This window comes from Curcuma longa, chromosome 8 (genome assembly GCF_044706935.1).
Source record: "Curcuma longa cultivar G26 ecotype Majalengka, Jawa Barat chromosome 8, ITB_CL_G26_1.1, whole genome shotgun sequence".
In the NCBI taxonomy this organism is placed as follows: Eukaryota; Viridiplantae; Streptophyta; class Magnoliopsida; order Zingiberales; family Zingiberaceae; genus Curcuma; species Curcuma longa.
Genome location: NC_133868.1, coordinates 7,787,691 through 7,807,895, shown reverse-complemented (window position 1 = coordinate 7,807,895; position 20,205 = coordinate 7,787,691). Strand labels below are relative to the sequence as shown.

Below are 20,205 nucleotides of genomic sequence, written 5' to 3'. Positions count from 1 at the left end.
GGAATGTATTGCATTTAGGCATTTGCTATTGATTAGAATATGATTCTACTTTGAATTAGCACTATTGAGGCTGAAGCTTGCATGTCTAATCAAGTGGCAGAAAATACATCTGATCAAATGTTGCAATCAGGAAGATCAAAGAAAATTTATATTCATATTATATAAATAATCAATACTCAAAGTTGTTTCCTCGATGATAATTTGTTTTCTTTGTGTTAGAAGTACCAAACAAACGACAGTAAGAAAATGTATTATACTGGTACCCCTTACAATGCAATCAAATCCATCTTCCAATTCTGTACTTTGGAAGCAATATCCATTACAACCAAGAATAGTTTTGGTTTAGGACTTTACGGTTTAGGATTTAGTAAGTCGACTTACAACAGATACCGAAATGATGGCAACGTTTAGAGCCTAAAAACAAAACTGGCTGTTAGATGGCTTATGCAATAGTTGTGGCTTCCGTGGAATCGAGGTAGAATGAATCATATATTCAAACTACAACAGCACGTTCAATGTCCAACATAGTTCTTGTGGCTTCTTTCACAATCTGCCCGCCTACATAATGCTGTCTACAGACAGGCATGTAAATATCAGAGCCACCGATAACTTCAGTTTGTTTTTCGCCGGTTTTCCGTAGAGTGAAGAGTGCACGCTGGCCGCACAACTCACACCTTGCTGTAAGCTTTGTGACTGAATCAGCTAGCGGAATGATATCAAGCACTGAACCAAATCTCCGTCTGTTAAAAGACATGGTTTTGTTGAGGCTAAAAAGATTACTAATGGCGTGTTGAGTGTGAGCAGTGAGCACCCAGAGTATTGCAGAATACAAAGCTCAACCGTTTGAGAATCATAATATCAATTCAGAACTATGAATTCCACTTCAGTAGTTGAAGCTTAACGATGATTCTTAAATGTCATTCTCTAAAGAAAGAGGCTGATTTACCTAAGGTAGTCCCCATCCAAGCCGGCAACAATAACTGTTTTCCGATCACGATCAGCAGCATTGCAGCAAAAATTGTAAAGATCCACAAAGAATTGAGCTTCATCAATCCCTATCACATCAAGCTGCCAGTGCATGTTTTTAAATATTAGCTAGCAAAATCAGCTAAACATGTGAGCATTCTTCTATGTGAAATAGAGCAAAATGCAAAACAATTTATTGGAAAGTTCAATTAGATCACCAATCTATCATTCCTTCAAGAAAAAGAGATTTATCACCTTACAAAACACCACCGAATACTAAAATAAGTATTACCGACGACAAATTCATGTGTTTGATCATTGGATAACATAAATATATCCCTGATAAGCAATCTTATTTCTTACACACTAAATAAATATAATCGGTTGGAATGAGAAACAATATGAAAGGGCACACAAATTAGACAACAAGATTATAAAGAATAATATTTGTTAATCAGAAATGAATCAACATACAAGTGTCAATGATGAAGTCATCACATTCATATTACTAAACAGAAGCTCCTCTTAGATGGGTAGTGTTTGTGTGAAGCATACAACACATCTAAGCATCATTTGAATGAGGTGATACTTAAAGAAGGAAGAATCAGAAAATAACTAAACTCTCATGTAGATGGCAACTGTTCAAGGACAAGGCCAAGTCCAGGTAGACTTCTCAATCAAGGTACGAAAATATTATGCAGATAAAATGAAAACCTACTTAAATAATATTATATAAATGGAGAGAACATATTAATGAAAATTGAAACTTGATCGAAGTCATTGTAATCCAAGGGTACAAGTGCTAGGAAATCACCATAACATTTCCATGATTGCAAAAGTGAAATTGAGCCTGTTGGAAGACAAATGCTAGGGCAAAGAAGAGTTGGATGGAATGGCCAAAAGCCAAAAAAAAAGGGGGAATGGCTCCCAACTTCTGGATATAACAATCAAAATTTTCCCTAAAACAGAAGCATTTCAGAATTAGTAGAACTACAGGAAATGAAAGTTTATGCTTATGAAACTTAGAAAGAGTAAAAAGGATGATTGAGACAGATTTTGCTACTCTAATTATGTGAAATATTTATATCTCAAGTATGACAATTAATCCTAGTAAAAAATCAAGCTGTCATAGATTACATTTGCTTTTGTTTAGCATTAGTTACCTTGTTATAGGCTTCTGCTCCAAGTCGGTCTCGGAATAGTGAAAGCTCCGGAAGAGCAATACAAGGCATTTTTGCACCGTCATGAGTTACGATTGCATCCAATCCATATCTCGTATCTTTGTCAGATTTAATTACAGCCACATTTCTGTTTACGAAGTTTCATTTTTGTTAGATCAACTTGGCTGAAATCCCTAAGACAAATTGAAGGCTCACAAAATCTTGAAAAATGTACATAGAGCGTAATCAAATAAGCTTGCTCTGTGTCTGACAAAGACGAAAAGTAATACAAAAAAACAATTTTGAAACACAATATGGCATCTTTATTGCAGACAAGCCTTGTAAATCTAATTTAGGGTTCGAAGAGAGCGATGGGGAGCATTTGACCTTCCAGTATTCTTCTCGGCTAGAACTCGACGGAGAAGAGTGGTGGTCTTCCCGGCGAACATCGGGCCGGTGATCACATGAATCTCACCGAAAGCAACGCGCGTCTGCGCAGGCGAATCCACGTCGACGATGGGAACTTTACAGTGACGCCTAAAGGAGAAGATGGATGAGGAAGAGTAGGCGGGGAGGCCGGTCGGAGATTTGGAAAAGGAGGTAGGAGGGGCGATGAGGAAGGGCTTCGGAAGGAGGCGGTGGCATGGAGGAGGAGGAGCAGAGAAGTGGAGATGGAGGAGAGACCTCATCGTCATGGGCATGTTGACGCCGGCCATAGAGCGGAAGAGGCGCAGATTAAATGGGTTTAGGGTTCATCAACGGACTCCCGCCTTCTCTACATTGACTTGACTTCTCTGACAATTAAAAAAAACATAATTAATAAAGTAGATATATATATATTTAATATTTAATATATATGTATAATTAATGTAGTCGATTATAATTAAGGTAATACAACGATGAAAAAGATATTAAATTTTAAGTAGCCACTAAAAAAAGAGAAAATGGGAATTTCTTGATTAAAATTAGGCTTAAGTTCATAGCTTTATGAACTTAAGCCTATTTATAACTAAAACCAAATAATCATAGATGCATACTAAATAATTTTACCAGTAACAATTGTAGTAAAAAGGTGATTGCGTTCACCTCACAGTCCGTCCTCAGATTATATAAAGGGAGATAATTCACGGACTCAACTTATAACCGATTGCCAATTGATTAAGGGATAGGAGAGATTTTTTTCTCCGAGAGCATGTGCCCCTAGTGAATTGATTTCTTACCCCATTATAACAAATCTACCACTCTTTGGCCAATTGGACATTCTCATGGGAATAATTTTACAAGTAACAATGAAAGAAGCCTTAGTGGTTTAAGAATCCGAAATGGGAAGTTTAAAATTTTGACCTTATCATCCGGGTTTAATTAATTATTAAATCATTAATAATTTATAAACAACTCCCACATATCTAATTTGAAGAAAAAATCATCTAAAGTGACAAATAATTTTAGATAAAATTATCCAAAATCACAACTATTTCATTTCATTTCATTTCATTCCATCAACTAAGCGCCATAATTTGCATGGATTGTTGTAGCTCATGAGTGAATCTTTTGTCTGGCCTACATAGATAGATATTGTGGCAATACATAGATAGATATTGTTCTTTATAACAACATGCCAAATGGCAAATATAAATCAAAAGAAATTTCTCATGATATGCACATGGCGTTGAGCATTCCAGTTGGAGGTCGATCATTGCAAGTACAAATTGGAGATGACTCTATTCCACTCAGCATTGAATTTAGGACCATGAATTGAGGTGCGACTGTGAATTGAAGGTCTTATCATGGCAGTGCGCATTCATTCACTCAACACCATCTCATTCTCACTAGCTACAAAACAAAACAATGAAGACACCATTCCATCAACGCCCTAACTTATGCTTTTCCAAACACTAACACTCCATTTTATGTAAATATATATAAACAATTAACTCATGATGACATAGAAGACAATTAAACAGCAATCTTTGTGTAGATGTTAGATGATGTCAAGAAAACAACTCTTCATCATTATTTTTTGTTTTTATTTTAAATTGCTTCTTCAGATTGGCACGCAATTCTAGGAATATTTTAAATTGTTGCTATTGTCTCCATGATTGTTGCATAATAAAATTTATTTCAGCCTTGAATCTTTTGACTAAAAACCACTTGATAATATTCCCCATGAAGCATTCATCCAAATGCTAAACTCCAGGACTACTACTACTCGCCTCTTCATCCCCTCCTTTTTTATCTGCTTACCAAACTCCATGGATGGACCCAGAAACCTTTCCTCCTTGGATTGTGCGTCCCCCCTCCCTCAATGATTCTCCCATTCTGCAATAAATATTAGTGATGATGAATTGCTACCTGCTAATGCTATAAATAATTGATCTCTTCACTACTCAAACCAGAGAACTAACATTGGAAGCGAGCAGCAGTCGCATAGGCATCAGAGAATCAACTTAAGCATCAGCTAGCTAGCCTTGCCGTTGATGGGGAGCAAAGAACCATCTGTGTTCCAGCACTCTTCGTCCTCCATTGCTCTACTGCAGGAGAGGTTCAAGAAGCTGGAGAGGGTGAGGGAGTTGAGGCAGCAGGCGGAGCTGCGAAGGCTGTTGCGGAGACCAGACGGCGAAGATGACGGTGGCTTGATCTGGCCCGAGCCAGCTGCAGATTTCCAAATCCAATTCCATGCAGCAAAGGGCTCAGGTGAAACAGATGTTGATACGTCTCTTCACCTCTAGATCTGTTGATTAGTATTAGTGTAGTGTTCTAATAAAGATTTCCTGCCTTAATTACTTACTCTGGGTTTAGTCTGGCCATATATGACAGATTGATTTAAGTAGAATTTTTGGTTTTAAAAACTTTATAATTGTTTAACTATTATTGTTTATACTTCATATGCTATGCCAGAAATATAATTACACAATCTTAATCGTAAGTTCTAAGCACCTAATCTATTTTAGTCGAAATATAATTACGTGCTTAAAATACACACCATGAGAATTATATCTAACTAACATTCATTTCTCATTTGCTGCCAATTGTGACCAGAAACATTGTGTTAAACTAAAGTTAAATTCTTTAGTTTTAAATTCTATTCAACAATGATTGTGATAATGAATATTATAGTTTAAGGTATTTTTTTTATGCACAGTGATAGATTTAAGCACTCGATCAAATATTAACTAAAACAAAATTGTTGTCAACATTATCTAGCAATAATCCAGCTATCTCTAGCAACTAGCCGATCAATAGAGGAAAATTAAGTAATCAGCTAATGAGTTTTTGCAAATAAATAAATAAATAAATAAGGAAACTTAAGATTTTGACAAAGATCACTTTTCCTTATCGATTTCATCCAAAGTAAAAAAAAATGAAATAAAGTACAATGAAACTAAGCAAAAAGGAGGCATCAGATAAAAAGCGGAGTTTTTGGTCCACACCGTGCTTCAGTGTGTAGGAAAAGATTTCGAATTCAGAAAAATAAAACAAAATTTAGGAGCCATGAAATCGGGAAAGGATTTTGATTGAACTATTTGACCCCAAAGCAACCAAATCGCATGCGATGGGCTGGAACGACAACCATTTAGATTTTTGCACCGATTCTATTCCCTCAGCCAAAACAAAATCAAAGCTTGAGAGGCGAGTAACTGATGCAAATTTTCAATATGAAAAAGAGGAGATTTTAAAATCAAAACGCGCAGATCGTAGACCAAGAAATAGATCTCATGTGACCAAAAAGAAAGAAAGAAAACAATAGTATAAAATAAATCACCGATAAGATTGCAATCGAAGTCAGAATCCGAAACCGTGGATCCAAGGAGGAAATGTCTCTCCGAGGCTGATAAGGTCGCAGACATTCAACTGCATCAGGTTCCGACCGCCCTCTGCTATGTTCTCGTCATCGGCTCAGCGACACAAACGGAGTTCGAGAGAAAGAGAGAGGAGGAAGGGGACAGAGTTTGGATCGGAAGGAGCATGACAAAGCGGAACCTCAGATCGCTCTGCGTTTGTGAAATTAAAAAGATAAAACTTGAACGCAGTATTAGGGTTTCACAGGATTTTGACGTCGATGGGCCTAAACTAGCCCATATGTTAGGGCCCATTAACATTAAAAAAAATCTTCATATTACACGTCCTAATCATCTTCGCCTTATCAATCTAATCCTTTTCTTCTGTAAAAAAAAATAAAATTTATCATCTTAACGGTCTCACACGATCGACCTCACAATCATTTGTGAGGAGATTATGAATGGTTCCACACGATCGACCTCACGATCATTTGTGAGGAGATTATCAATCTTATTCTGCATTAGCATAACAGGAGCCCATATCCCCATTATTTCAGATAGAGATCTAACGAACACCCCCATGCCTGTTACCTCAGATCACGTGGATGCTCATTAATGAATGTCGTGAATGACTGCCAGTCCTTTTCTTGAGGCATCCTACAAACATAGCCTGAGCTGGAGACAGCGGTCGGATAAGAAGATCCATAGCTCTCAGACAATTAATACATTCTGAAACGCTAAGGCTAAGCAATTCCTTCCATTAATTCTGGAGCTAAAGCTACTCTTCGGCAAATTACGACAATTCAAAATACTAATTTAAAAGAAACAGGACATGTATGTATGTCGTACAACAATTCACCAGCAAATAATTGCATGAAGATAATTTCGGAATTACAAAACGAAAGGGCGCAGCAGGAAAAGCTCTGAGATCTTTCACTTCGATGCCACACTCCCCACTCCCAGAGTGAGCTCGAGGTCATCCACTCCGACGTCATGAATTCTCTCCCCCTCCCAAGGCTTAACCGTACCACTCTCGAACTCGAACTCCATCGCAACTCTCCCTCTCTCCAACACCTCTCCTCCTGGCGAACACTCTGCGTTCTTCGTGGAAGTGGTGGCGCCCGAGTTGACGAGATTGTAGGTTGGTGAAGCTGGGGCCGTCATCTGGAAGTTGATCCAGCGACCAGAACCAACAGTCGAGGCATCAGATTCATCACATTCAGGTATGGTCGCAGGCTGCCAGTGATGGCGGCCGCGCGTAGGACTGGCAGGGGCAGAGGCAGCGAACAGAGAATGAGGGAATGCATTGCTGTCCCAGTCGAGTCTTCGAGTTTTCGGTGGGCGGGATGCAGTTGGGGAGGACAGAGGCGGAGTGACCGGTGCGCTGTTTGAGATGCGAAGCGGTGGAAGGGCGGATAAATTGCGGAGGAAAGGGAGAAGGCAAGCAGGATTAACACTCTGGTTTTTAGAGCTTTCGATGCGGTTGGGACTCGGGAAGGAGGAAGACGAAGGACTGGCATGGTAAGAAGGGACAGGACTCGGGAATGAAGACGATAGAGGACTCAGAAGGTGCGAGGAGCATGGGCTTATGTTCGCCGACGGCCCTCCTGAAGCAGCCTCCGTTGGTGGTGCAGGTGGCCTGCAACCCTGTTACAAAAAAAAAAAAAAATGGTGCACAAATAAGATTCAGAGAACTCAATACTTAGATGCAAAAAGCCTACCACAAGTGATCTTTATGAAGGATTATCACAGCAAATGCTTCTGATTCAAAGATCTTCAATATGGATGTTCTTTCTGCTCTCGAGCTTCACTTTCATGGCATACTTTGTAGTTTCTGTCCTCTTCAAAACTGGATTCTCAGGATCAGAATGAACAAACGGAAAGAAACAAAAGGGAGAAAGTTTGACAGTGTGGAGACACAAATTTCAAGGATCAAAGTAAAGCAATGCCATCATCTTGGGTTCGCTGAGAAATCCTATCCACGAGACTAGCATTAACAAAGTGATCCAGTCAAAAGAAGAATAAGGAAAAAAGAGATGCCAGAGTAAATTTTAAATAGCTAATGATCAGTACTTTCAGAAAGAAAACAAAAAAATATATAGAAAGAAGTGAAAAAAATACCATCAGAGCAACTGGATTACAAGTTGCTCCAACATCATACTGTACAAAGTACTGGAAAGAAACAGACTGATGAGAGTGGATATAAATCGACTAAAACTGAGTAAAAGTAAAAGAATGGGAAGGGGGAAACTTGGTAATCATTGATCGAGCACAGAAAGTCTACTGTAAATATAGTATCTTTTCTGAAGTACCCTTATAATTGATCCATATGAAGCTAGAAACAGGGAGCAAAAGATCAGAAATATATACTCAAGTGAACCATGAAAGAATAAAAAGGAAATCGCCTGGATTACAAAGCAGAACCATGTAAAATAAATAAACAAAAAAAATTGTTAATTGAAAGTGGAAGATGAACAGATCTGAATGGATATGCAACGAGGAGCTTGATCCATGGTGCATCAAGATCAAATATTGGTTGGTAACTACCGAAAAAAAAAAAACTCAAACAGATGAGCTCCATAACCTAGAGCTTGATAAAGAGAAGAGAGGTGACCTTGCGGTATGTGGTGCCGTCGTCTTCGACGATCCAGCCGGCCTCGCGGCAAAGCGCCTTGAGTACCTCGTTGTTGTCGCAGTGCTTGGGGAGCTTGTAGTTGCCGAGCGCCCGCAGGCCGGTGAAGATCTTGGCGGCGATCGCCCTCCGCCTCCGTTCCCGGCGCTTGTTGTTCTCCCTTTCCTTCCAGGTGGGCAGCCGCCCTCCGCCCGACGTCATCCCTCCCCCCTCGTCAAGGCCTTACCTCTCACTCGTCCTCCGTCCCTCTGCCACCGTTTCAGATCTAAAAAACCTTCCCTTTCGCCTCGGCCGCGGAAGGGCGAAGGAGGGCCAAGCCTGAGCCTGGCGTCGCCCTCGGTGGTGAGGTGGAGGGAAGAAAAGAAGTGCGAGTGAGTGATTGAGTCGGTGGTTTTTGCTCCTTTTTCTTATCCTCTCTCTCTCTCTCTCTCTCTGTTGCTTTTGCGCAGAGGAATCTGCAAGATCGCTCACGAGGAGAGTGCCGGTTGCCCTGTTTTTAATACAAAGCGATTGGACAGGTTCGGTTTGATGATCTCTATCTTCTCTCTGTTTGACTAATTATACTCTGCTACAATTACATGGTTCTCCCAAAGACCCCTCTCCCTCTCTCTCCTTCGGTCTGCAGTGTGCTCTGCTTGGCTTGGCAGAGGATAAAGTGCTCTTTAATTTGTTGACCCACGTTGTTGAAAGGAAGCCAAGTTTCTTATTGAAACATAATAAAAGATATTTCAAGTACTTTATCTTGATTTATTTTTTAGGATAATATCTATATTTAATTTTTTTTTCAAAAAAAAATATCTACATTTAATATCGACTCTTTCCAGAACTGCTAAAAAAAAATTGCATATTAATTGCAGTAATTTATTGAACTATGTAGCCAAATCTTTAAGTCCTTTAATTATGCAATTCGCACTGTTTCTGAGAATACTTTCCCTTGCCTTCCGGAGGTCCTTTACACAATTGGCCAACGACCGGTCAAATGAGCGGCAGATGTGGCTGAATTGCTATCGAGTGATCCAAAAACACTGCGGCCTGGTCGGTTATTTTTCAGCCTGAAGGAAGGCACTTGGCTCTGGATAGGTACATTGTTCTATCGAATGGTGAACTCCCACTCTTCGTACGTGAGCTGTTGGAGCAAATGTTTTTTTTTTTGTGTGTGTCTCTCTCTCTCCACATTGTCATTGCAATCTTGGTTCTTGTGAGGAATAAAACAACTCAGGCCGTGTATTAAATTGAGTGGTAGAATTTTGGTTGTAATGAGTATAATATTTGAGTTTAGTTTATTAATATTCACGGATAAAGCGTGAGTAGTTTTATCTTTAACTCATCTGGAGTTCAATTATATTCAAATACATAGTTTATGTTTTTTATGTGTTTCACAGTTGCGAATTATATATGATATGATAAAACATAATAATAATGAGTTTTTTTATTGGATAAATAATTTAGCTAACTTTTAAGGATAGTTATGTTGCTAATTGAGCTTTGTAAAAGTTAGAAATTAGTTTGAGCTAAATTAGCTTTTAAATAAAGAAGTTCAATAAGCAATACAATATTCTCATCAGCAACGGGAAACAAAATGTGAATGACTTAACTTCACAATGAAACATGAGTTATTCATTCTCTTTGGCTCCATTTTTAATCGATATAACATCCAGGAAAAAGTGTAAAAACTGCTTGCTTTTTTTTTTTTTTTTGATTCACTTGATACAAAAAGCTATCAGCATAGAGGCACAAACAAGATAGTAGATATTCAATAACCAAAAAATAACTAGAAATGTGAATGGCAGAGAAAACTAATCAGCTCTTAGTCTGCCCAAATTCAATGTTAGATTCGGGGAGTCCATTTACTTTCTCCTTCAGGAGCATCACATCTTCCCCTTCTGATTTGCTATCAGCGTTTTTGTGTGTTGGTAACTTACCCTGTTTTTCAGACTCAACGGCCCAGCTGTAAACCACCATGCCAACCACAGCGAGTAGCATTCCTAGTATGTTCTTTAAAGTGAGGGCAGAATCAAAAAGTATCCATCCCAGTATTAGCACGCAGACAGTTTTCATATGCCCCAATACTTGGAAGGATGTTGCAGAGAATCTACCAATGCAAAGATATTGACTCATGTTGCAGAAGACGGCCAGGGAACAAGAGAGAAGAATGAAAAACTGCAAACAGAAAAGATCATACGAGGAAGCAGTATTAGGCATCTACAAGAGATTACAATGTTATGCTGTATATATCATATTTGTGTTCTAAACTACCAGCAACAAGTACAATTCCAAGAGATAAGCGCTCAAACCAAAATCAATAATGGGGTGCGTAGATATTGGTTATTTCCTTGTGCAAGCAAAAGGTAGCTACTACATTGAGCTAGTCTTACAATTCGTATTATATTTGTGAATTTTGTAGCAACTATGCAAAGGTTTGTCCAAGAGTTTGAGTGATCACAAACCGGCACAATAAGTACTTTGATCAGTTTGACCAGTTTTGAACTGAAAAAAAAATTGCAAGAAAGTGCAAACCAAATAAATAGACCTTGTGCAAATAAAGTCCATTATGAGGAACTTATCAATGACAAGTTACAGGAAAACAATAACTAAATTTCTCAAAATGTTAGTGTAAGCCTATAAAGCATGTTAAGATTTTACTAAATGAGTGCAAACAGTTCGAATAAGAAGCCATCCTAATAACACATGTCACATGCAGATGCATAGTAAAATTCAGAAAGGCAACAACAAATGCACATTTATCATTCATGCTACATAAAAATTGAAACATTCATTATGCCTGTTGTTTTATGGTCAACTATTTGCGACAGAATAGATGCATTGAATTAAACAAGTATTAACCACTAATGCAAAATAAGTTGAGGCAGAATCTGGGTCAACCAGAAACCATATACACAAGGATACTAGAACTTACGATTACTCCTGAAGAATAGTGGTATTCCCTAAGCGAGCGGTGATTGAGGTAGTAGTCAGCAAATGGACCAACCATTACAAGAGAGATTGCCTGAACTGGTGCTGTTTTGCTTAGAAGCTCGAAGGAACCAATATTGTATTTTTTTTGGAAAGACCCGATTGTCTGAAACAATGATAATGACATGGCTACGTGAGGGGAATAAATAATTATAAACAAAATCCGTCAATATTTAAAACTACTAAAGACATTACTGGAAGCAAATGTAAAAACTACAAAAACAAGATTAAGCTGAAAAGGTATCAGAATATACACATTCAACAAAATAAATTAGCCAACTGCAAGTACTCAATAATTTAAATTTAGAGATGAAAGACTAAAATCCACTTGGATTAGCTTCCAGCTATCAAATGAACACAGAACAATAATCAGAAAATTTGGATTTGCTTGATGAATTCGTGCAGGAAATCATAATTGAAGAAGAATAATGTGCAATATACTATTATATAGCATCAGCAGGACTCTAGAATGTTTCTATCTTGTTGCTAGATTAGGACAGAACTCTAAGATATCTGATAAATATACCTATGGAAAAAGAATAGCCACGTGACACAGCATAAAGGATATCGATATAAAACATATGGAAACTCAAGCAATAATATTGCTTACTATCGAGCAAGATGATAGTTTTATATTTTAGCTAACATAAGTTTTTGCACCAGTACACAATTTTTTAAAAGAAACATTTAAAAAAAAAAAAGTCTGGTTCAGAATGCAATTCTCCAAAAAAATGTAAATAGAGTAGAGCAAGACGAAATATAAAGCAGAAAGAAGAAAAGCTCCATAATGGCTATGCTTAGTTTTAAAAGTTGGTTCTCACAATCTGCTGCAGTGACGTACAAAAAACAGCTACACATGCACTTAGCAGGCCCTTCGCATTAATATCCACGTCTGTTACTGTGCAAATACCTACTCCCACAGCAACAACAGCTACGGCTAGTATCACCCGAGATGAGTAGTGTTTATTGTGCAATAGAAATTCCATAAAGCAAACCACAGGTATTATGCTCAGTTTTGAAATCTGCATATTTTAGAAAAAAAAAACGCAGGTTAACACATTGAATAAAACCATGTCTCTGTGATATTGGCAACTGAAATTCGTAAACTAGCACACCTGATAGAATCCAACCGAGTTCAGCATGAGACTAAGATTCATTCCAGTAATTGACAGATTTGCAACAATGGAGAACCAAAAGAGCTCCCAGAACGGAACATACTTGGACACAGAGAGACCAGCAGCGTTTGAGATCCAACCAACAAGAGCAGTGGCACAAAAATGAAAGCCCGTCAGAGTGGTTGCTGCAAACATAAATTGCAATTAGTGAAACTCAGTGAAATTGAACCCCCAAACAAGAATATTTTTTATCTTAAAATATATAAAACAAATTCAGCAGGACTCAAGGGGAAAAAGCCTGAACGCGACATCAGTAATCGCATCGATAGCTACAAAAAATGATAAGGCTACTAAAACCATCAACCTTACGGTCCAAATTAGCTTCAGCGGACTGCAATGTTCCCTAAGCCTAGATCCAAGGAACAAATTCAAAAATATGACCAGAAAATTCTTCAAGTCAGTTATTTGTGCGAAAAGCCGACCGGAACGCCGCAGCAGCATACAAACATACATACGTTTTAAGCATACATCTATAGCCATAACGTGGATGGCAACTTAATTTCAGATCTGTAACACCAAACTTATCTTTCTCTAAGAAAACAATTCATGTTTGAGGCAATTGTTTTTTCCTTGGAAAAAAAATGTATCAATCTTTATCTTCGGTTGCCAGCAGAGAGATCAAATCTTTACGCGGTTAGCCCGATTCCAACACCATGACCGAGACCAAAGGAGAAAAAAAAAAAAGAGATCAAACTAGAGAAGGCGAGAGAGAGAGCAGGTACCGAAGCAGAAAGCGTAGCCGTTGGGCGACATGAGTTGCTTGTTGGCCATAATAATGCCGACGGAGCTGATTACGTTCATCGCCCAGGCGCCGAAATCCGATACGACGGGTTTCTTCTCCAGATCCATGACTCCTCCTCCTCCTCTGCCTCTTCCCCGGTAACCTAACTCCCAATACCCCAGATAAGCGTGGAAGGGAAGGGAGAGGAGGCGAGGAGAATCTGCAGAACGCAGCCCTACGAATTTATTTATACAATACGACGATCCGAGGAAACAAAGGGGAAAGGGAGGAGACTTGATGACGAAGGCGAAAAAGGCTAGACCAGAGACACGCACAAAAATATTCCAATATTTGAAACCGCTTTGCTGGGCGTCGAAGACGATGCCCATTCGGTGTCGTTTCGTCAACCCTGCCGATTCGTCAATATCTCGCCGACGATACGGAAAATAACGGAAGTTTTAAGGCGTTTGAAGATGCGACCGACCCAATTTCGAAACGCCGTACCTAGTCGTGTCGGGACCCACATGGAATGGATTTTTCGAGCCACTCGCGATGTTGGTATAAAAGTTCGTAGGCTTTGAGATATAAGAAATAAATTTTAACGCGGAAGTTTTAGTGCCGGCGGGGTCCACTTTCCCGTGATTTATATGAGGGCGCCTGCCATTAGTTTGGAAGAAATGTAGAATTGGGTATACGTTTTTCCCGGATATAAGTTTTTCCTGGGTCCCGCGAACGGGCCATCTGATTCCCAATCAAAAGGAGCGTAGTAAACCGGGTACTAAGCACAAGTTATTCGACAAAAATGTCATTAGGAATAATAATACCTGGTCAATATTAGATTTATAAACAAATAAAGTCGAATTGAATTTTTTGTACTGTTAAATAAGGTAATAAAATCAAACAAAATTGAGTTTAAAATTAACAAGCTGTTAAAATAGCTATTTAATTTTTTTTTTTACTTCAGCTTAATTTGAAGCTGGCTTGCCTTGAGTTTAGTCTCTTTAGCTGTTAGTGAACTATTAGCTTGTGCTTGTTTTATTATTTTAAGTTTTTATTATTTTATCACCTTTTTAAAACTCTGATTTAATTTACAATATTTTATTAAGAATGTGTTTTTATGACAAAAAATTTTATGATATCTTTCTAAATACAAAAGTTAGACATGCCTTTTTAATGGCGTCAATAAGCTCAAAGTATAAAAACATGATTTTAAACATATCTTTTATCAAATTAATTTTAAAGCAAATTTAAAATATTATTTGGAAAAAATAAAAAAAGTTGTTCTATCTTTATTGTATTTCTATTAAATACAGATTTATGATGTTTTTAAAAAAATAATATTTTAGTTATTTGTTTTAAATATTACTTTTTCTAAATTAACTTCAAATATGAGTATTTAAGTATTATTTACGCCTTTCAAATATTATTTGTTTTATCAAATTGAAAAACTTCAAAATCAAACTTTAATTTATAATCAGTTTCTGTCGTTTTGAGGACTTTGAGCTGTCCATTGAAAAACTTCCCCGATAATAATTCTCACCGTCACAGAGTTCTTTAGATATTGGCACATTAATTAGGATTCTAAACATTATTTTAATTAGCAATTATAAATAATTAATCTCCACGCTTCATTTATTTAAAATTGAAACCGACTTTTGAAATATCAAGTACAAGATTTATATAGCGAGTTTGGATTTTTAGAAAAAAAAACAAGAAAATAAATGAACTCCACTTTGAATTTCAACTCCGGCAATAAATTTGCACTCTAAAATATTATCCTCGACTTTCTTAATTCCATTTTTTTAATTTAATTTAATTTAATTTTAGTGGCAAGCATTTGACACGTCCATGTGCAATGATAAATACAGTTCTTCGGTTCCTTTGCTTGACAGTAGGGACAAGGCAATAGCTTTTTTCTTTTGCCTTTTGCCTTCTTTAGACGAACAAAGCAGCAAGCAGGTTCTCACCTCCAAAAGTCTTGGCAATGCACATGGTTTCTCCATTGACCTGCCTATTGTTAAGTTCCTTGCTTGTGATTAAGTTAATGGATCACATGGGTGGATTTGACTTGTTTAGTTGTTGCACATGTTCTTGCTTTTTGTTTTTTTTTTCTGAAGAGAAAAAAGAGTTTCTAGCGGATAGTTTATGAATTAGATTTTTCAGAAATAGCACAGTTTGAGCAATCAGAAATCTCATCGGTCTCTATCATATTTTATCTCAAGAAATAATTAAGAAAATTAGAATTTTATATAAATTGTATTCTAAATTTATCCGATAGATGAATGAATAAAAAATCATCTATCTATCATCGAAATAAGTAAAATAATGCATGACTTTAAGTCTTTCACCTATTAACAACTTTTACTAATTATCAAGCTTTGTTCATTGCCAATTGAATGGAATTTGGGTGACACTAAACAGGGTTGCCAATTAGCCCACCAATTGAAGATGGATCTTCGAGACGGAGATATGGGCCCATGTCCGCAATAGTGGACCTAATTAAGTAAGGGCTGATGCCCCACCACGCCATGACCCACCTCTCTAAGTTGCATTGTTTATGTAGATTTTTCATACATGTTGTAGCGTGATTCCGATTGAGATTGCTTGGCTGGGATTGCTCGCGTCTGAGAAACAATCACGGACGAAATGCTCCTCGGATTCCACAAAGCAAATCCTCCGATCTGGTGTTCTTCCTCTTCTCCGGCGCAGCCTCTGGAACGAATTCATAGCGCTGCCTCTAATCTTGGACGTACACACCACTAAGGTATGAACTCTCGCACCTCTCACGCATCGCTTGAGCGCAAATCGCTTACCCTCCTCAGGAGAGGCCACATCCTCCACGGAGTGCATGCAAAACGTGCACGTCGTGGGGTGCGTGGTGAGCGTGCAGGCGTGTGGGTGAGTGCGGTGGCGGTTATAGAAACTGCCAACAATTTAACCAATAGCTAACCCCAAATTTAAGTAGCACGTAGGGACGACGTTTAAATATTAATAAAATTGGGTGCCACATCGGAGTCTTTTTAAATTTATTCGATAAAAAAATTATGAGATTGGACTGTTAATTTCAAAATTAGTCAGTATAAGTTAGACATCTAATATAAAAAAATTAATCAATAATTTTCTGACACGTGTGATGGTTAGAGATATGATTTTTTACTTAAACATTAGAGTTCAAAACTCACTCAACGCATACATTTGACGTTTAAATAACTAGTGACGTTGGAATGCTATGTTAAGAGTTACTTACTTCCTAAATTTACTTGGTAGGGAAAATGTGATATCAGATCGTCTATTTCAAAATTAATTAATCATACTTAGTATGTATATAAAAAAAGTCAAAAGTAAAATAACGTCATCCGTTTTTTTGTTGAATCATCAACAATATATCCTATGTTAGTTTTTTTATTAAAAAGACGCTCTACTCCTATAAAATAATATAATTGTCCTTCAATATTATTTATCTTCCGTTTAAACCCTGAATTGATCGAGCGCGTTGTAGCAGCTACGATCTTAACGTTATATCAATTGCCACGATTTGTACTAACCTCTCACATTATGAGGATATTCTGTAGAATTTTGAAAAATGACATGGATCTGAAGTCTTGGTTAACGTTATATCAATTGCCACGATTTATACTATTTCTGTCATTGTTGATTTCTTTAAAATTCCAGAGTTTCTGAAGGCTAAATGTCTGATGAATTGTGAAGTTGCTCGAATTCTCGATCACAAATATGATCAACTTCATCATTGTGCATGAAAGAACGTTCGTTCAATATATTCAGTATGGGCATCTAGGTCTGTAGCTTATTTTCTTGTGTTCATTCCTAATTTTCTTCCTACAAGTTTCAAAAGTTTCAACCTTAATTGATTTCATAGAGTTCTAAGCAGATACAAATTAGCTGAGTTTGAGGTATGACCATTTTTCCATCTGAAATTCCAGGTGCATCTTGTAACATTTAACCATATTAATGTTCATTTGCAGCTTTGTGTACAGGGAAATCTCTGTCCTGATACTGTTGAAGAAGCTGTTGAAGAGGCTTTGCTCTTAACAAGGATTTATAATATTTCTTACATTAAAAATACAGTTAGTATTTGCTGTTAAGTGATGATTAAGTTTGTCAATTTTGCAATATCAAAAGTTGTCATTTTAGCTCATATAACTTCTTGCACTCTGGAATGCATGATGCAGGGAACTCTCTAAGAAGGCTCAGAAGGCAAATAACATCTGGTGGAGGCTAAGTGGAATGTTGGGTGATCAGAACCGACCCATCATGTACATTTTGCTGCAAGCTGGCTTCACAGTGGCAACTATGGCCCTTGCAGTCCCAATCTTCATGTCCTACAAGATGCATGTGATTTTCCAAATCTTCAAGGTCTCTGCAGTGTGGAATGGTGGCAGCTTCATTTTAGATGTCATGGCCAGATAAGTTGCCCTCAGAGAAAAGAAGAAGTTGGAGATGAAATCGGTTGTTCAGGAGGTAGGCCAGTCATTGCCAGATCTCCCAGCTAACCATTCAAAATCTTGTAAGTCGAGTGGGACATAGAATGGTCACTTGTAGAATGGTGCCAAGGCTAAAGATCAAATGGATAGATTTCTAACACAGACAGACTTTAGGCCTGTTGATGGTTTAGAAATTTGGAGAAGATTTTGTTGTATGTTGTTCAAGTACTTAATTTGATTTTTAATGCTCGAAATACATGAGCGAATTCAGGTGAATACAATACCACTAAGGATTTCTATCAAGGAGAAGTAGGCCAAGGCAATGTCGTTGTGACACTTTTTGCAAATCTTTTTGACAACAACGATCAGAGAGACATCTTTTTGCATATTCAATACAACTTTTAATTATTAAAAATCTATGGAAGAGCAATTGTCAGTTGCTACTCTTAATCATGCATAATTTTCAGATGAAGTTTAGAAACCAGTTACAGAAGGCTCTGTATTACGATTGCATGACAAAGCTGCTATGATAAGTAGGACAGCAATCTTAATTTTGACTCTTTCTGCACAAAATGACTCTTTTAACCAAAACAAAAATAAGAAAGATCAAACTTTACAGTTTCAAAATAAGAAAGTCTCGCAGATGGAGTTGCAAAAATTGCAGCTTCAAAATAACTTGAGTAGATGTTTCTACCCACGTGTCATAAATGCCTGGTTCACGTCCAACAAAAACTACATATGTTTTTCCCTACATTAAAACAACTATCAGAATCTTATATAAATAAAATATTAAAACTTAAAAATAATTAACATACCATTTTGAAATGTCCAAGTACTGATTAACAAGTTTCCTGCAATAAAAATTGACAAATGACAAATAATAGACTCAATATAATAATTTTCACAAAATGATTGCAACATGATCTTAACTCATAGCTAAGCTTGTGATGGATTTGGATAAGAAAATTGACAAATGACAAGTTTCCTGCATCTGTGGTGTTTTATAAATCTGCTAATCAGAGCTAAGCTTGTGATGGATTTGGATCAGAAAACTTATTCACATCTAAATCTACAGTTATGCTCAGATCTATCCAACTAAAATGTAGAAGCATAAATAGGATTTTCTTACAAGTAAAATTATAATGAGCCATTGAATTGTCCATGTTTTACTAGGGTTGGTAAAGTAGAAGCATAATCATCAATTTCTTGATGAACTAGAAAATAAACCAACATCACAATTGAAAATCGATTTACAGATAAATTGGTTCTACTAAGTTTCAGCTGCAAACTAATAGTTTCAAGAACATCTTAGCCTTATGTTCATCAAAAGCAAACTAATAGTTTCAAGAACATCTTAGCCTTATGTACAAAAGCAAAGGAATAACAAGTCAAACTATAGTTAGAAAGTAAATCAAAAATGAAATATATCTGGACATGAAACAACTTAGCCTTATGTTCATCAAAGTAAACAATATCCATTAAACCCTTCTTGGTGATCCAGTTAACAGATAAACCACTATGAATCCAATATGGTGATGTTCCATTAAACCCTTCTTCCATTGAATTTCCTCTATAAATTTCTTACAGAATCTGCAAGCAAGATTAGTAGCTGCAAATATCGATTTTTTTCTATAATAGAAAAGGGCAGAGTGAACTATCTATCTGTTACCAAAGAAATGAGGCGCTTTTTAGCCCTAACTGGCACTATGAATCCAATCCTGCGAAGGATGTCACGAGAAGAGGGCTTTAGTTAGGGAAAATGAAAGAATGGAGCTCGAGCGAGGAAGACGCGTGGATGCTGGTCTTGCCGGATGCCAATCTTGAAAACCAAACGATTTACAAGAGGTGAGCAGTGCGCCGGCGGCGCAGACGTAGTCTTGCAGAGGCGTCGCGAAGGAGGCACGACGGCGAGCGACGCGATGGGCGAGCAGAGCGTCACCGTCGGACGCGCAGAAGCACGACGACGAGCAGAGCGTGAGAGCACGACGGCGAACGGCGGCGCGAGCGAGAGAGACGGGGTAGAGGCGACGGGCCGAACGCAGCGGCGCGAGCGAGAGGCGGGGTAGAGGCGAGGGGGCGAACGCAGCGGCTCGGAGATAGATCTAGGGTTTTTGTTTTCCGCTTCCAGCCACGTCGGATGGCAGACTCCGCTCCCAGCCACGTCGGCAGACTCCGCGCGATGCCAGTTCAGCGTCGCGGAAACGGTGCGCAGCGAACGGTGCGCAGGAGAACACTCCTCTATATATATATATATATATATATATATATATGCTCGAGGCGAAAATTACTAGCAATTTCTCCCAGAGTTTTGAGTTTAATTTTTTGTGAGGCAAAATCAAAAGGATTTTATTAGAATC

At 37.8% G+C, this 20,205-nt stretch overlaps 3 protein-coding genes and 1 long non-coding RNA gene across 5 annotated transcripts; all 4 read right to left on the bottom strand.

Moving 5' to 3' along the window:
- Positions 1–194: 194 nt before the first annotated feature.
- On the bottom strand, positions 195–6,112 carry LOC141833659 (thymidine kinase-like). Of its 2 annotated transcripts, XM_074721141.1 has the most exons (5): positions 5,890–6,112; positions 2,514–2,920; positions 2,130–2,274; positions 947–1,068; positions 195–740 (listed from the first exon to the last, which is right to left on the bottom strand). In XM_074721141.1, the coding sequence occupies exons 2-5, from the start codon at positions 2,840–2,842 to the stop codon at positions 494–496; spliced, it is 843 nt and encodes a 280-aa protein (XP_074577242.1). In that variant the 5' UTR covers positions 2,843–2,920; positions 5,890–6,112; the 3' UTR covers positions 195–493. The 2 variants fall into 2 exon arrangements, 1 of the variants encoding a protein (XP_074577242.1); XR_012602232.1 differs by lacking the exons at positions 195–740; positions 947–1,068; positions 2,130–2,274; positions 2,514–2,920 and adding exons at positions 3,966–4,445; positions 4,532–4,857.
- Positions 6,113–6,632: 520 nt separating this feature from the next.
- LOC141833533 (protein BZR1 homolog 1-like) lies at positions 6,633–9,170 on the bottom strand. Its single transcript, XM_074721008.1, has 2 exons — positions 8,520–9,170; positions 6,633–7,552 (listed from the first exon to the last, which is right to left on the bottom strand). Exons 1-2 carry the CDS (start codon positions 8,736–8,738, stop codon positions 6,839–6,841), a joined length of 933 nt encoding a protein of 310 aa, XP_074577109.1. The 5' UTR covers positions 8,739–9,170; the 3' UTR covers positions 6,633–6,838.
- A 1,119-nt stretch (positions 9,171–10,289) lies between these two features.
- LOC141833699 (UDP-rhamnose/UDP-galactose transporter 1-like) lies at positions 10,290–13,742 on the bottom strand. Its single transcript, XM_074721186.1, has 5 exons — positions 13,408–13,742; positions 12,626–12,810; positions 12,332–12,532; positions 11,455–11,616; positions 10,290–10,697 (listed from the first exon to the last, which is right to left on the bottom strand). Exons 1-5 carry the CDS (start codon positions 13,532–13,534, stop codon positions 10,338–10,340), a joined length of 1,035 nt encoding a protein of 344 aa, XP_074577287.1. The 5' UTR covers positions 13,535–13,742; the 3' UTR covers positions 10,290–10,337.
- A 4,678-nt stretch (positions 13,743–18,420) lies between these two features.
- On the bottom strand, positions 18,421–19,905 carry LOC141834208 (uncharacterized). Its single transcript, XR_012602271.1, has 3 exons — positions 19,518–19,905; positions 18,664–19,438; positions 18,421–18,596 (listed from the first exon to the last, which is right to left on the bottom strand). It is a non-coding gene; the product is annotated as an uncharacterized LOC141834208 (long non-coding RNA).
- Between the last annotated feature and the right edge of the window lie 300 nt (positions 19,906–20,205).

Coding starts and splice junctions, on each gene's coding strand:
- LOC141833659 (XM_074721141.1), bottom strand. CDS start 2,842: ATGGCCGGCGTCAACATGCCCATGACGATGAGGTCTCTCCTCCATCTC. Junction 1,069..2,129: donor GAGCAGAAGCCTATAACAAG/GTAACTAATGCT, acceptor ATGCACTGGCAG/CTTGATGTGATAGGGATTGA. Junction 741..946: donor TTGGATGGGGACTACCTTAG/GTAAATCAGCCT, acceptor GTCTTTTAACAG/ACGGAGATTTGGTTCAGTGC.
- LOC141833699 (XM_074721186.1), bottom strand. CDS start 13,534: ATGGATCTGGAGAAGAAACCCGTCGTATCGGATTTCGGCGCCTGGGCG. Junction 12,533..12,625: donor ACTCGGTTGGATTCTATCAG/GTGTGCTAGTTT, acceptor TAAAATATGCAG/ATTTCAAAACTGAGCATAAT. Junction 11,617..12,331: donor GTACGTCACTGCAGCAGATT/GTGAGAACCAAC, acceptor TCATTGTTTCAG/ACAATCGGGTCTTTCCAAAA.
- LOC141833533 (XM_074721008.1), bottom strand. CDS start 8,738: ATGACGTCGGGCGGAGGGCGGCTGCCCACCTGGAAGGAAAGGGAGAAC. Junction 7,553..8,519: donor ACGGCACCACATACCGCAAG/GTCACCTCTCTT, acceptor TTTTTGTAACAG/GGTTGCAGGCCACCTGCACC.